This window comes from Zea mays, chromosome 5 (genome assembly GCF_902167145.1).
Source record: "Zea mays cultivar B73 chromosome 5, Zm-B73-REFERENCE-NAM-5.0, whole genome shotgun sequence".
NCBI lineage: Eukaryota > Viridiplantae > Streptophyta > Magnoliopsida > Poales > Poaceae > Zea > Zea mays.
Genome location: NC_050100.1, coordinates 65,198,755 through 65,212,735, shown reverse-complemented (window position 1 = coordinate 65,212,735; position 13,981 = coordinate 65,198,755). Strand labels below are relative to the sequence as shown.

Sequence of the window (13,981 nt, the reverse complement as noted above, 5' to 3'; positions counted from 1 at the left end):
CCTGTTAATCAATATGACACGCTCAGGTTAATTTGATGGGACCTAATAGGTTACCTAGTTTGGTTTGCTTTGCACCTTACTTACCACTGAACTATTGGGTAGTATATGCTATTGCTATATGTGATTTTAGGTGTTAAAGATGCGTAATATTCATAATCATGCTATTTACTATCAATGGATTATTTACTGTTCATGATAAGATTATTGTGTTAATTGGAACATGGAGAACCATCCGAGAAAATAGTGGTACCACAAGGGTGGAATGAGACGTCCTTGGCTAAATAATTAGGAAAGCTAATGTGAGTTAATCCTTTCCCGAAAGGGGCAAACATGGTGGAGGAGTGCAGATGTATGGAGGTCCTCAGGTCAGACAATTTTTTAGCTTTTCGGACGAGGGATTCCCATATCACCTGGTTCTCTCCTCTAGCGGAACTTTGTAAAGGCCTCGTAGTGTACCCTCGCCTACTTACCTTGGGAGTGTTTAAGGGTCCGATCAACCCGAGGCGACAAAGAGAACACGTCTTGTGAGTAAAGATGTGCAACCTCTACATAGTGTAAAACTGGTATATCAGTCGTGCTCACTGTCATGAACGGCTTGGGCCCTCACATGAATAACTTATAGAATTAAATTTAATTTGTCATATGCATTGCATTGTGTGATTTATTATTAATTTTGATCTCTTATTTAATTGGGTTGATATACACTTATATTTAGTATCTGTTAATAAATTTGTGACCAATTTATAAAAAAAAATGCTCAGTCTTAACCATTATTTGTTGATTAACCTTAAACTATATATGAGCCCCACCGTAAGTGAGCTCATGCACATTATTCTCCACACTTATTGGGCGATGAACATCTATGAGCTCACCTTTACAATAAACGCCTACAGGTGGCGGAAGATGACTACTACGACGAGTTCGACGAGATCTAGATGTTGTATTCTAGTCAGTTTGATGGCGCCGAGAAAATAATATTAGTTCGATTTATTTATTATCAGTTATTTTGTAAGACATTTTCGTTATGTAATAAAGTTAGTGATATTTGTCTCTATACACTGAGTTATTGTAGTGTTGATCTCGTTCACACATAAACAGTCCTTAAAACGGGATGTGACATACATGTAGATTTTTTAAAAAGAAATATCCGTCATTTCAAGAACCAAATTTGAATTGGGGCTACTACGAATCTGTGGAGTTGCTAGAGAACGAACGCAAGAGCACAGGAAAAGAAAGAAGAGGGCAGAATGAGAGGGTCCAGAGAGCGCGAGAGATTGTGCTGAGTTCCTGGCTGACGCGACCAGACAGCGTCTGCAAACAAAAAAAAAACCAGAAACATTTTTGGGAGGATGTGATGCAGGACAAAGGATTTCTCTCCCCGCCGTCCCTGTCTCCCAGACAACTACCTCCACGCTCCCCACGGTCCTCTCCTAATCCCAATTAATGCTACGCAGGCAAAGATCGTTTTTTTTGTTCTTGTGCACCGGTTCTCTGATTGCGGAGTCCTGCTCTCTCTGCGGTCGGTTTTCGTTGATCCCTCCTGCATTGGTCCGCTCCGGCTCAGATCCGATTCTCTAGGTTTGTATCCTTTTGTTTAGTTCCTTTTCCGATCCTTCCTTTATCAAGTTTTCTGGCGGTGACGGTGAGGGGGAAGTGGGTTGGCAATACGACGAAGACGCGGCCGCCTGTCGCCGTGGGTTCATCCGTATGAGGTGCACAATAATTTGGATCGAGCTGCTCAATGGGCTGCTCGAGCTTGCTTAGGTTTCCTTTTAGTGGCTAATTTGGATCGAAGATTGATTCTTGGCGGAAACTCCCAGATTTACGGAAGCTCGTCTATTCTTTCTAGTTCCTGATTTCCCAGTAGCCCCCTTCAATATCTGTTCCCAGTATCCCCCTTCAAATCTTTGATGGGTGCTTCATTCATGTGCTTTACGAGTTCAATTCTGCTGCCCCTTCAAGATTTGCTCTTGAGTCCTCATCTTTATCTCTTTTACTATATTTTACATATATTTGGTGTTTGCAGGAAAAGAAAGACCAGAGTATCAGGTGGAACAACAGAATTCTAGGTACTGCCGGGCCGCTCAACAAGGGAAGAGCAAGAGCTCCAGTCTCTGTCCCACTGAGGGGTTGTGAATCATGATCCTCTAATAACCATACCCTGGAAGGCTGGAACAAATTTCGTTCCAAAAGGGACATAATCAGAGAAGGCCAGTTAAGGGGGCAGTGAGAAGGGATGGCGATGGAGTTGGCCAAGCAATTGCTCGTCGCTGTTCTCAGAAGCTATGCACCACCTCTCTGGGCTACAATCATTGCCAGTGTTTTTGTTATCATCTCCGTCTCACTGTCCCTGTACTTGCTACTCAATCATCTGTCAGCCTACAAAAACCCAGAGGTTGTGAATTGCTATCAGTGTTGCTTACTTTTAAAGTCAATGTGGTAAATTGTTTGAACCGCGTCTCACTTGGCCTTTTCACTCATTCGTGTCGCATCTGTGTTCTCTCAGGAACAGAAGTTTCTTGTCGGCGTCATCCTCATGGTGCCATGCTATGCAGTCGAGTCGGTAAGGTGCTATGCTGCTGCTTTGTCATTCATCTCCAGATTAATACCTGTATTTACAGTCCAAGTATAGGATGAGCTCTAGCTGCTCAATCGATGTACTGTAACATTTTATGAGAACTCTTGCAGTATATATCATTGGTATATCCGTCAATAAGTGTGGACATCGAAATTATGCGAGATGGTTATGAGGCATTTGCTATGTACTGTTTTGGGCGCTATCTAGTTGCTTGCTTAGGTACTTCTCTCAATTATTATTTCACATTCCAAAGTTATTATCCATATATTGCTCTTACCATGCACTCGTACTTTATGCCAGGTGGTGAAGATAGGACAATTGAATTTTTGAAAAGGGAAGGTGGTTCAGGTTCTGCTGTACCACTCTTAGGCCAAGCATCTGAACAACGATATGTAAACCATCCATTTCCAATGAACTACATGCTTAAACCATGGCCGCTAGGCGAATGGTTTTACTTGGTCATCAAATTTGGGCTAGTTCAATATGTATGTGCCTCTATCTTTGATCACATGGCTTTGCAGCGTGTTGTGAAAAATTTGACTAACAAATTTTCTTTGTCCTTTACAGATGATAATAAAATCAATATGTGCTATTCTTGCGGTGATTCTTGAATCCTTTGGAGTGTACTGTGAAGGAGAGTTTAAGTTGAACTGTGGGTAAGAGACATACACATTGATTTCATTCACTCCATAATCCTTGCACGAATTTGTCTCATCTGTGCTACATTGTTCCCATCCTACTATCTTTTTTTGGAAGTTCTTAAAATTTCAAATGCATCTATCCTCATTTTCCTTTGAACTGTGGGCAGGCATGTATGCATCATATGTTTTTTTTACGAGGAGTATGCGTCATATGTTATCTCACGTATAGGGTGTTCGGTTTGAGGAATCAAACCATTCTACATGAGGTGACACATCACGAGTTCATTTTTAAAATTTGGTGGAATGACTCCATTCCTCACACTAGCACTAATTGTTGGCTTGTGAGAAATGAGGTGATGATACATCAATCCATTCTATTCCACAAACCAAACAAAAAAATGAGGAATGAAAAGATAATGGACTAACTCATTCCTCAAACAAAACACCCTATTAGTGCATCATTAGGTTTATTTGTCCACCTATGGTCAACTGTTTTCTTGAACCATATATGTCAGACTATGTGCTTGATTTCTGGTGCTCCATGTCGTGGTAGATGACTCACAAGCTGCACGATTGTAGTTGATAACACTCAGTCACAACTAAAATTCGCATCTAATAGATGTTGGTTATCACCCTCCTTTTTATCCTGTATTGTACTTTTTTCTTTAGATGCCTCTTTATTGGGATACTATATATAGCTCAGTATTGTTTTGTTAAGTTGCACACTTTTTGAAAGCATAAGCGGTTTGCTGTTCTTTTTCCATCTCTAGTATGTCTGCATATTATATTATGTTGCAGCGCACTGTGAACTTGCTCATGCATTTGATGACATAGGAATTAAACAATCGTTGTCTTCCCATTACTGAAGTATTTACTTGCCTACCAGGTACTCTTACACGGCTGTGGTTCTCAATTTCAGTCAGTCATGGGCCTTATACTGTCTCGTTCAGTTCTATGCTGTGATAAAGGATGAGTTAGCTCATATAAAGCCTCTTGCAAAGTTTCTGACATTCAAGTCTATTGTGTTCTTAACATGGTGGCAAGGTATAGCAATTGCACTGCTCTTCAACTGGGGTTCGTTGAGAGGCCCTATTGCTCAAGAATTGCAGTTCAAGTCAAGTATCCAAGACTTTATTATCTGCATAGAGGTGGTTAACTACTATTATACGTTTTCAGTATATTATTCAGCATTTGTCTGTATGGGAACCTTTGCTGTTAGTAGTTTGAAGAGGGCATGTTCTGTAGGTCAATATTTATGCATGCTTGCATTTGAAGTGTACACTAACAGTCTTCTGTACTGTGTGCAGATGGGTGTTGCTGCCGTTGCCCACCTGTATGTCTTCCCTGCGAAGCCATACGAGCTAATTGGTGATTGTTTTGTTGGAGATGTTTCAGTTCTTGGAGATTATGCTTCTGTCGACTGCCCTCTAGACCCCGATGAAGTCAAGGATAGTGAGCGCCCAACCAAGTTTAGGCTCCCCCAGCCAGATGATCATGTTAGGTGTTCCACTGCCATAAAAGAAAGCGTCCGTGATGTCGTACTTGGGGGCGGTGAATACGTAAGGGGACAGATGCTCATATACCTTCATCTGTTTTACTCGAAATTACTAATGTTTTCCCTATGTCAGCTAAAGTGAAATCTCACCCGACCAATCTTGCAGATTGTGAATGACTTGAAGTTTACCGTGAACCATGCTGTGGAACCCATCAATGAAAAGCTGCACATGATATCCGAGAACATCAAAAAGCGTGAGAAGGGAAAGAGGAAAACGAATGATGATAGCTGCATCAGTTCACCAACATCCTTGACCAGGGTCATCAGTGGGATTGATGATCCGCTCCTGAACGGAAGCTTGAGTGACAACAGCGGTCCAAAGAAAGCACGGAGGCAGCGCAGGAAATCAGGCTATGCAAGCGCAGAGAGCGGTGGGGAGAGCAGCGACCATGGCCTAGGCGGGTTTGAGATCCGAGGGAACAGATGGATTACTAGGGAGTGACAGCTAGGAGCAATCTGTGGAGATACTATGTAAATGTCACAGGAGTTGGCCTGTGGTGATGTGCGATAACCGGGCCAGTGGGTTCTGAGCGTAAGACGAGGTCTCTAGCAATGATATGTTGTAGCGTGACTAAATCGAGATGAGCAATCAGGTTGTTGTCTGTTGATTCTTTCGGCTGACCATTTCGGCTGCTGAGGCCTTGATCCTGTATTTGAGATGTCAGGCCTACTTAGAGCAAATGCTGGAAGGAAGCAATGTGCCTGTTCTGAGGTCCCTCCAGCATCACTTGTAATTTGTAAAGTACTCAAGTACAGACTAGAACTAGTCATGCATACCAGAAGAATAGATAGATGTTTCAGAAGTTGAGGCCTGAGATGCCGTGCCACTCTATTTGCTCTGTTTCATGCTTTGCCGTTATTATATCACTATTTTCACTGTTCATTCTAAGGCCGTTGTCACACGGGTACCAGAAGAGCAGAACACCTTTTTACGTTCCTTTTGCTGCTATGGATGGACTTCGAGAGTTCCTTGAGAAAGCACTCTCATCTATCTTTCCAATTCCTTGTTTCCTTGTGGATCCTGATCACTGAAGATGGCCATTTGATTTTTCACTTTTCAGTTATATATAAAGTGAAGACGGTTGTCTCACGCAATATGTGAAGTGCAAGATGAGCTCTACACTGCAAGGAACCCCAAGAAAAAACCACAGGTAAGTTTGTCTGATTGACAACGGCTAGAGCTGTCTGACGATGCAGATGACTCCGCATGTTCATTCATCACTTTAATTTGTTAGAAAAGCTACACAAAAAGCACATCAGAAAAAAAGAAGAAAAAGCTATTTAGTGGTACTACTAGTTGCAACTTGCAATAATGATGATGATAAATCTGCACAAGCCATAGCTATGCTATATGCTATAGCTATGTATATGTACACAAAAAATACATTTTTTGTGCTATTTTTTTTACCGCTAGTATAATATCCATGTCTTGCTACAACACACAATCATATTTAATACCTATAAAAAATAAATTTAATATTAAAATAAACATATGGTCCACACCATATATTAAACTGCTAAAAACAAATATTATAACTCATTTGATCGTTCATCCTCTTTCGGTTAGTGAGGTGGACAGTGAGAGCGCTGCATCGTGTTATTGGGTTTGACTGGTTTCTCACGGCTCATCTGTGTTGTAACGACCTATCTATGGTCAAACAAACTATTAGGATTATTGTTAGGCGAAAAATGAGGGAGATAAATAAACCTATAAGCAGGACACATGAAACATATGCTTTAAACAGTAGAGATTAACAACATAAAATAAAAAAAGGCAAACCGGGAAGCGTGCAAGCCCAAAGGCCAATCGGCCCAGAACCAGCTCCACGGTTGTTCGTGTCCGCCCACGTGGCACGCCCGGCCATTCCGGGCCCACAGATCCGGCTCAGGGTCATGTGCCACTGCCATGGCCCCCTCCTTGTCGCAGCGGCAGATTGCGACGGGGAAGAAAGGTGAGGAGACCAAGCGAAAAAAATCACGCTTTCATTGCGAGGGGGGAGGATAGGGAGGAAGACGCCAAGCCAGCTCCAGTCCGGCACCCGATATAAAGCGGCAGGCACTTGGATTGCTGACGAGATGGGACTCACACGCCGTCACAATGCTGTGCCTCGTGTCGCCCTCTTCCTCGCCGACTCCGCTTCCGCCGCCGCGGCGCTCTCGCTCGCATGCTGATCGGGCGGCACCGCCGGGGATCGCGGTAAGCTGCGGCGATCCGGGGGCTGGTGGATTTACTACTTTTGCTTTTTTTTCTTCTGTACTGATGGTTCATAGTTTCGCAGGGTGGCGGCAATGTGCGCCTGAGTGTGTTGTCTGTCCAGTGCAAGGCTCGCCGGTCAGGGGTGCGGAAGGTAGATCTTTCCCCAGATTAGAACACGTTGTTACGGACAAAATGGAATTTGGTAGTAGTTTTGGAGAGAGAAAAAAAACTCTGGAATTTGTGGATTGGGTCTCGCTCTCGCTTTGGATTTGGCTCTAGTGCTTTGTTATCAGTAGTAATCATTTTACCAAGTCTAGCGGATCTCAGATTTCAACTGAAGTTGTTTAAATTTTGGTGGTTGGTTTTCTTCAGCCATCCTAATCATTTATTACATAATAATTAGTTGAAATAAAGTGCTATATTTGATATTTCTGTGGTTGCTGCAGCAGCTAATTAGCTTCACTACATTTTCACGTGTTAGCTTCTATTGCTCGTGTAATTCTGAATCTGGCTTTAACGCACTGTGCAAGGTCAAGAGCAAATTCGCCACTGCAGCTACTGTGCAAGAAGATAAAACTATGGCAACTGCCAAAGGCGATGTCGACCATCTCCCCATATACGACCTGGACCCCAAGCTGGAGATATTCAAGGACCATTTCAGGTACCGGATGAAAAGATTCCTAGAGCAGAAAGGATCAATTGAAGAAAATGAGGGAAGTCTTGAATCTTTTTCTAAAGGTTAGGCTTAATACATTCAAATGCTAATACAAGGACCATTTCACAATATTTATAGCACCTGCCCATGCCGCAAAATATTATCTGCATCATCAACATTTCCGGATTTTGTATTTTTTTCAGGCTATTTGAAATTTGGGATTAATACAAATGAGGATGGAACTGTATATCGTGAATGGGCACCTGCTGCGCAGTAAGTTCTAATGTTGTCATGCAAACATGATGTACTGGCGGGGTATCGTTTTTTCCCATTTTGCTTGTGAAGAGATATCGTCTGATAGTAACTATATTAAAAAAAAAGAACAGCTAAAACACAGGAGAGTAATCAATGTTTGGGAGTAGAAAACTGTTCGGATATTTCATTCTTGTGCAAGACTGTCATGTCTTAGCTGAGGAGGCTATTTTTTTTCTTGCTGTGATTACATAATGCTGTTTTCTTCTTATGACAATATACTTTCCACTATTTTAATAGATTGATGCATTTGACTTGAGTTTTTTACTCATGGGTGTAGGGAGGCAGAGCTTATTGGTGACTTCAATGACTGGAATGGTGCAAACCATAAGATGGAGAAGGATAAATTTGGTGTTTGGTCGATCAAAATTGACCATGTCAAAGGGAAACCTGCCATCCCTCACAATTCCAAGGTTAAATTTCGCTTTCTACATGGTGGAGTATGGGTTGATCGTATTCCAGCATTGATTCGTTATGCGACTGTTGATGCCTCTAAATTTGGAGCTCCCTATGATGGTGTTCATTGGGATCCTCCTGCTTCTGAAAGGTCTCTTTCTACTGTCCTGGACCACATTGTAAACTTAAGCAATAGACCTTAGCAGACAAAAATATATGACAAAATTATAGTACCTTTTACCTCTGGTTTGCAGGTACACATTTAAGCATCCTCGGCCTTCAAAGCCTGCTGCTCCACGTATCTATGAAGCCCATGTAGGTATGAGTGGTGAAAAGCCAGCAGTAAGCACATATAGGGAATTTGCAGACAATGTGTTGCCACGCATACGAGCAAATAACTACAACACAGTTCAGTTGATGGCAGTTATGGAGCATTCGTACTATGCTTCTTTCGGGTACCATGTGACAAATTTCTTTGCGGTTAGCAGCAGATCAGGCACACCAGAGGACCTCAAATATCTTGTTGATAAGGCACACAGTTTGGGTTTGCGAGTTCTGATGGATGTTGTCCATAGCCATGCAAGTAATAATGTCACAGATGGTTTAAATGGCTATGATGTTGGACAAAGCACCCAAGAGTCCTATTTTCATGCGGGAGATAGAGGTTATCATAAACTTTGGGATAGTCGGCTGTTCAACTATGCTAACTGGGAGGTATTAAGGTTTCTTCTTTCTAACCTGAGATATTGGTTGGATGAATTCATGTTTGATGGCTTCCGATTTGATGGAGTTACATCAATGCTGTATCATCACCATGGTATCAATGTGGGGTTTACTGGAAACTACCAGGAATATTTCAGTTTGGACACAGCTGTGGATGCAGTTGTTTACATGATGCTTGCAAACCATTTAATGCACAAACTCTTGCCAGAAGCAACTGTTGTTGCTGAAGATGTTTCAGGCATGCCGGTCCTTTGCCGGCCAGTTGATGAAGGTGGGGTTGGGTTTGACTATCGCCTGGCAATGGCTATCCCTGATAGATGGATTGACTACCTGAAGAATAAAGATGACTCTGAGTGGTCGATGGGTGAAATAGCGCATACTTTGACTAACAGGAGATATACTGAAAAATGCATCGCATATGCTGAGAGCCATGATCAGGTACCCTGCATTATATAATAACTTTATAAGGAAGTATAGTTGGATGCAGCAAAGTATTTTATTTCCTTGTGGGGTAGACAACACATGGGGCAAGTATCTTTTAATCAGACAGTACTATATTTCATCACATTTCTATCCTGATTGCTAGTAACTGGATTAGTTATTCATAAAAAATTAGGCCCTCCTAAGCATGTTTAAGAATTTGCAATCACATATGACCTGTTTATCTTATACTGGAAATTAAAATCATGCAAATTTTCAGTCTATTGTTGGCGACAAAACTATTGCATTTCTCCTGATGGACAAGGAAATGTACACTGGCATGTCAGACTTGCAGCCTGCTTCACCTACAATTGATCGAGGGATTGCACTCCAAAAGGTTCCATTCTCCTCAAGTTCTGGTTGAACCTGGTTTTCAATAATTCTTGAATGAGTTCCCTCAATATACCTTGCTTATTGTGTTCTGTACACTCCAGATGATTCACTTCATCACAATGGCCCTTGGAGGTGATGGCTACTTGAATTTTATGGGAAATGAGGTGAAATCTCGGTCTTTTGAAAAATGTTTCCCATTAATAAGCCTGCATAAACCTTTTGTATTTTTTTTCTATTTGAGGTTTCAGCATTTAGAGTCGACCCTCTATTTTCTCAGTAACTGAAGTTCCTAATGGCTATTTGAATGGTTAATGTTAATTCCGAGTAGCGCTCGTTGCACATGAAAATGTGGTCTGTTTATGGCTGCTAATCCTTTTGTGACTTGTCCAATATACTCGTACAACATGGGATACATGTAACCCTTCACTATTCAAGCATACTGCTTAAATGTCAAACATCATACAGAGATATTATCAAGTCTTTCTCCTGCACTATCCTGGAATGAAAAAAAAGAGTTGTTTCATATGCTATCTGTACTTTTACAAATGAGTGTGATCTTTGGAGAAGTTAGTTGACGGAATGGTCCACTGTATTTTGTTTGTTATATGTTTCTCCTTATTCATAGTGTATTCAATTGATGTGCAATTCTCTTCTAGTTTGGTCACCCAGAATGGATTGACTTTCCAAGAGAAGGGAACAACTGGAGCTATGATAAATGCAGACGACAGTGGAGCCTTGTGGACACTGATCACTTGCGGTACAAGGTTATGTCTATGAATGCAATCCTTATAAGATTTTTGTTCTGGCACCATTCTAGGCTCTCTTTGACCTTTACCTCTTCCATTTATCGCTGTCTCCTATACTAGCTAGATCTGTCTCTGAGACTAGCTAGATGTCAGTTCCTTACTACTATTACACTCTTGAGTTGAGCTGGGTCCAGATATGCTTTTCCACACTTTGTTTTGCTGCCCCACTGCCCTACTATAGTAAATTGCACCAACCCCGTACATGTTACTCAATAAACAGGTTGGATTGGCCTGTGCAAACCTAGTATTTTGTAAGTTGACCTGGCTTTATGTATTGCCATTGTTGAATAAAAATAATTTTGATGCATTGATTGGTATGTCATTTTCATAACTTTGCAGACCTAGGAATGTACTTCTCAATCATTGGTTGTTTTGTTGATAGAAATTATTCTGTTTACAGCATATGGTGGACTAAATATCCAAGTGAACGTTTGTTTTGTCTGTTTTTTTTTCTACCCCTCAAGTTTACAATTTATCCCGGCTAACATATTAATGTTTTCTCCTTGCTCTAATGCTGAACAGTACATGAATGCGTTTGACCAAGCGATGAATGCGCTCGATGAGAGATTTTCCTTCCTTTCGTCGTCAAAGCAGATCGTCAGCGACATGAACGATGAGGAAAAGGTAAGGATTTCAGAATACTTGGTATGAGAGTGTTGCGACGTTTCTTTCTTTCTTAGGAAGAGTGGTAACTCTAGCTTGTGTGCTGTATTTTGCCGATTAAGGCGAGCTTCAATTTAGGAGTGGATGGTTTGTCAGCATTATTTTTTCTACTTCGTTTCAGGTTATTGTCTTTGAACGTGGAGATTTAGTTTTTGTTTTCAATTTCCATCCCAAGAAAACTTACGAGGGGTAAGTCACCAGTTGTAAAACCCTGTCTTTTCAGAGTCCCTTTTGCCTGTGGTATAATATAATATAGTGTGCTTACTCCCATCTCTGCTCTGCAACTTATATGCAGCTACAAAGTGGGATGCGATTTGCCTGGGAAATACAGAGTAGCCCTGGACTCTGATGCTCTGGTCTTCGGTGGACATGGAAGAGTAAGTAGTGACGGTAGACGCTGAAAGATGTTTTTTTTTTTTAATTTTTGCCCTACTCCCGTAGTTGGGGCCGGCCGGCCGTCGAGAATCGATCATATCAGGCTGTCGTGTTTGCGAGACTCATGGATGCTGTGACGCAGGTTGGCCACGACGTGGATCACTTCACGTCGCCTGAAGGGGTGCCAGGGGTGCCCGAAACGAACTTCAACAACCGGCCGAACTCGTTCAAAGTCCTTTCTCCGCCCCGCACCTGTGTGGTAATGTTCACTTACTCTCAGCTGAACTGATGAGCTAGAATGTATCCGCCCTGACAAACCGTCCTGCTGCCAGGCTTATTACCGTGTAGACGAAGCAGGGGCTGGACGACGTCTTCACGCGAAAGCAGAGACAGGAAAGACGTCTCCAGCAGAGAGCATCGACGTCAAAGCTTCCAGAGCTAGTAGCAAAGAAGACAAGGAGGCAACGGCTGGTGGCAAGAAGGGATGGAAGTTTGCGCGGCAGCCATCCGATCAAGATACCAAATGAAGCCAGGAGTCCTTGGTGAGGACTGGACTGGCTGCCGGCGCCCTGTTAGTAGTCCTGCTCTACTGGACTAGCCGCCGCTGGCGCCCTTGGAACGGTCCTTTCCTGTAGCTTGCAGGCGACTGGTGTCTCATCACCGAGCAGGCAGGCACTGCTTGTATAGCTTTTCTAGAATAATAATCAGGGATGGATGGATGGTGTGTATTGGCTATCTGGCTAGACGTGCATGTGCCCAGTTTGTATGTACAGGAGCAGTTCCCGTCCAGAATAAAAAAAAACTTGTTGGGGGGTTTTTCTTCTACTCTGTAGTCTGTTCTTGCTAGGTTGACGAAGATGTTTGATATTAGATGCCATAGATCATGTACTGTTAAGTTTCTTCGTTCCTTGTTCCCTGTCCAGTTCACATTTGATTCCAGCTGTTCAGCAGGCCGGTCAGCTCAGCTCCACACCGGGGGCCAGGCCGGCGTCACGCAGGCATCTTTTCATTTCATGCGTCATAACACAAACACTTTTGATCTTTTCGACAAAAAAGATGGATCGCTAACGACCTCTTCTTCCAGGTCTTCCAACTCGAGCAGCGTCACGGGCACCACACCACTGGGAGCACCGGAGCAGAGCATCAACATCCACGTGGTGTCAAGAGTAAAAGACTTGGACCGCTTCAAAGAAGCCTAAGCCTCGGACCGATCACAGTCACAGACCATGTGCGCTGTGTGTGTGGCTGAATGTCACTGGAAGAAAGGACTGGACTGGAATGGAATGGAATGCGACGATGGACTTGACTGACTCCCCCCGTCCCCCGGCAAGCGGCAACAACAACAACATCCATCCACCAGCAACGACTTGCGCAGCGTCGTCCATGGAAGAACCGGTCCAACCGACGGGATGCGATGTCGATGGCCCCCAGCTCCGCTCCGGCTCCGTTTCCAGGTCTTGCTTTCTTGAACAGTCTCTAAAATCTGAGTCAGTATGTTCTTCTGAAAGGAACCTATATAATTGATGATTCTAGTTTAAAATTTAAAACACCATCATTACGACAAAGCCAAATAATAGACCAAAACAATACTTTCATTCCAATTAGAAGTTTTTTTTCTATATGAACATTCTTGTTAGCAATCCAATTGCCCCATATATAATTAATAATGATGGGTCTCTCTATATTTAGAACAAAGTAGATAATTGTCTAAATATTTCTAGCAAAGTAACAATAAAAAAAAGATGTTGAATCCTCTCATTTTGATTACAAAAATTGTATTTCATACTACCTTTTCACCTGCACTTAGCTAAATTGTCTATGGTGGGAATAACTCCCCTACATAAATATCACAAGAAAATCGTAATTTTTAAAGGGAGTTTTAGATTCCAGAGCAGCATATTACGATTTGCAGGTCTATTCATTAAAAGAGAGTACATTGAGCGAACTTAGAAATGCCCATCCTTGTGCCCCCCTCCCCCCAAATGAATTTGTCACTTGATTGTCTCAACGGGATAGTTGCCAATAAATTTAATAAATTATGTCACTCGACCAGCTTCACCCCGACGATAGATCTGCGAAAAGATAGATGGGGTATATTTCCAATCAAAACATCTTTAACTAAAGCATTCTTATTATGCACAATATTAAAAAGGTTTGGACAATGGTTCCTAAGCGGTCTATCCGGGATCAATCTGTCATTCCAGAATTGGGTCGTATGACCATCACCAACTCAGAACCTCCCCCATCTCAAGAATTTCTCTTTAATA

General features: G+C 42.3%; 2 protein-coding genes across 6 annotated transcripts; both read left to right on the top strand.

The window, feature by feature from the left end:
- The first annotated feature begins 1,215 nt into the window (after positions 1 to 1,215).
- On the top strand, positions 1,216 to 5,657 carry LOC103626470 (uncharacterized). 4 transcript variants are annotated; one of them, XM_008646879.4, is made up of 9 exons: positions 1,216 to 1,578; positions 2,027 to 2,395; positions 2,507 to 2,568; positions 2,689 to 2,797; positions 2,879 to 3,063; positions 3,146 to 3,234; positions 4,106 to 4,367; positions 4,527 to 4,778; positions 4,881 to 5,657. In XM_008646879.4, exons 3-9 carry the CDS (start codon positions 2,545 to 2,547, stop codon positions 5,214 to 5,216), a joined length of 1,257 nt encoding a protein of 418 aa, XP_008645101.1. In that variant the 5' UTR covers positions 1,216 to 1,578; positions 2,027 to 2,395; positions 2,507 to 2,544; the 3' UTR covers positions 5,217 to 5,657. The 4 variants fall into 4 exon arrangements, with proteins under 4 accessions (XP_008645101.1, XP_008645100.1, NP_001355196.1 ...); XM_008646878.4 differs by having other exon boundaries at positions 1,222 to 1,712; positions 2,507 to 2,563; NM_001368267.1 differs by having other exon boundaries at positions 1,352 to 1,578; positions 2,507 to 2,563; positions 4,881 to 5,385.
- Positions 5,658 to 6,845: 1,188 nt separating this feature from the next.
- LOC542315 (starch branching enzyme 1) lies at positions 6,846 to 12,613 on the top strand. 2 transcript variants are annotated; one of them, NM_001111900.1, is made up of 14 exons: positions 6,846 to 6,971; positions 7,054 to 7,122; positions 7,502 to 7,709; positions 7,830 to 7,899; positions 8,219 to 8,485; positions 8,589 to 9,495; positions 9,758 to 9,874; positions 9,972 to 10,034; positions 10,527 to 10,634; positions 11,199 to 11,300; positions 11,461 to 11,528; positions 11,635 to 11,716; positions 11,857 to 11,973; positions 12,047 to 12,539. In NM_001111900.1, exons 1-14 carry the CDS (start codon positions 6,873 to 6,875, stop codon positions 12,239 to 12,241), a joined length of 2,472 nt encoding a protein of 823 aa, NP_001105370.1. In that variant the 5' UTR covers positions 6,846 to 6,872; the 3' UTR covers positions 12,242 to 12,539. The 2 variants fall into 2 exon arrangements, with proteins under 2 accessions (NP_001105370.1, XP_035814749.1); XM_035958856.1 differs by lacking the exons at positions 6,846 to 6,971; positions 7,054 to 7,122; positions 7,502 to 7,709; ... (2 more) ...; positions 8,589 to 9,495; positions 9,758 to 9,874 and having other exon boundaries at positions 9,970 to 10,034; positions 12,047 to 12,613.
- The last annotated feature ends 1,368 nt before the right edge of the window (positions 12,614 to 13,981 follow it).

Bases quoted from the DNA above. Each gene is read 5' to 3' on its own strand.
- LOC542315 (NM_001111900.1), top strand. From the start codon at position 6,873: ATGCTGTGCCTCGTGTCGCCCTCTTCCTCGCCGACTCCGCTTCCGCCG. The intron at 10,635-11,198 runs GTTATGTCTATG...AATGCTGAACAG, and splicing joins CTGATCACTTGCGGTACAAG to TACATGAATGCGTTTGACCA. The intron at 11,529-11,634 runs GTAAGTCACCAG...ACTTATATGCAG, and splicing joins CCCAAGAAAACTTACGAGGG to CTACAAAGTGGGATGCGATT.
- LOC103626470 (XM_008646878.4), top strand. From the start codon at position 2,237: ATGGCGATGGAGTTGGCCAAGCAATTGCTCGTCGCTGTTCTCAGAAGC. The intron at 2,564-2,688 runs GTAAGGTGCTAT...GAACTCTTGCAG, and splicing joins CATGCTATGCAGTCGAGTCG to TATATATCATTGGTATATCC. The intron at 4,779-4,880 runs GTAAGGGGACAG...CCAATCTTGCAG, and splicing joins TACTTGGGGGCGGTGAATAC to ATTGTGAATGACTTGAAGTT.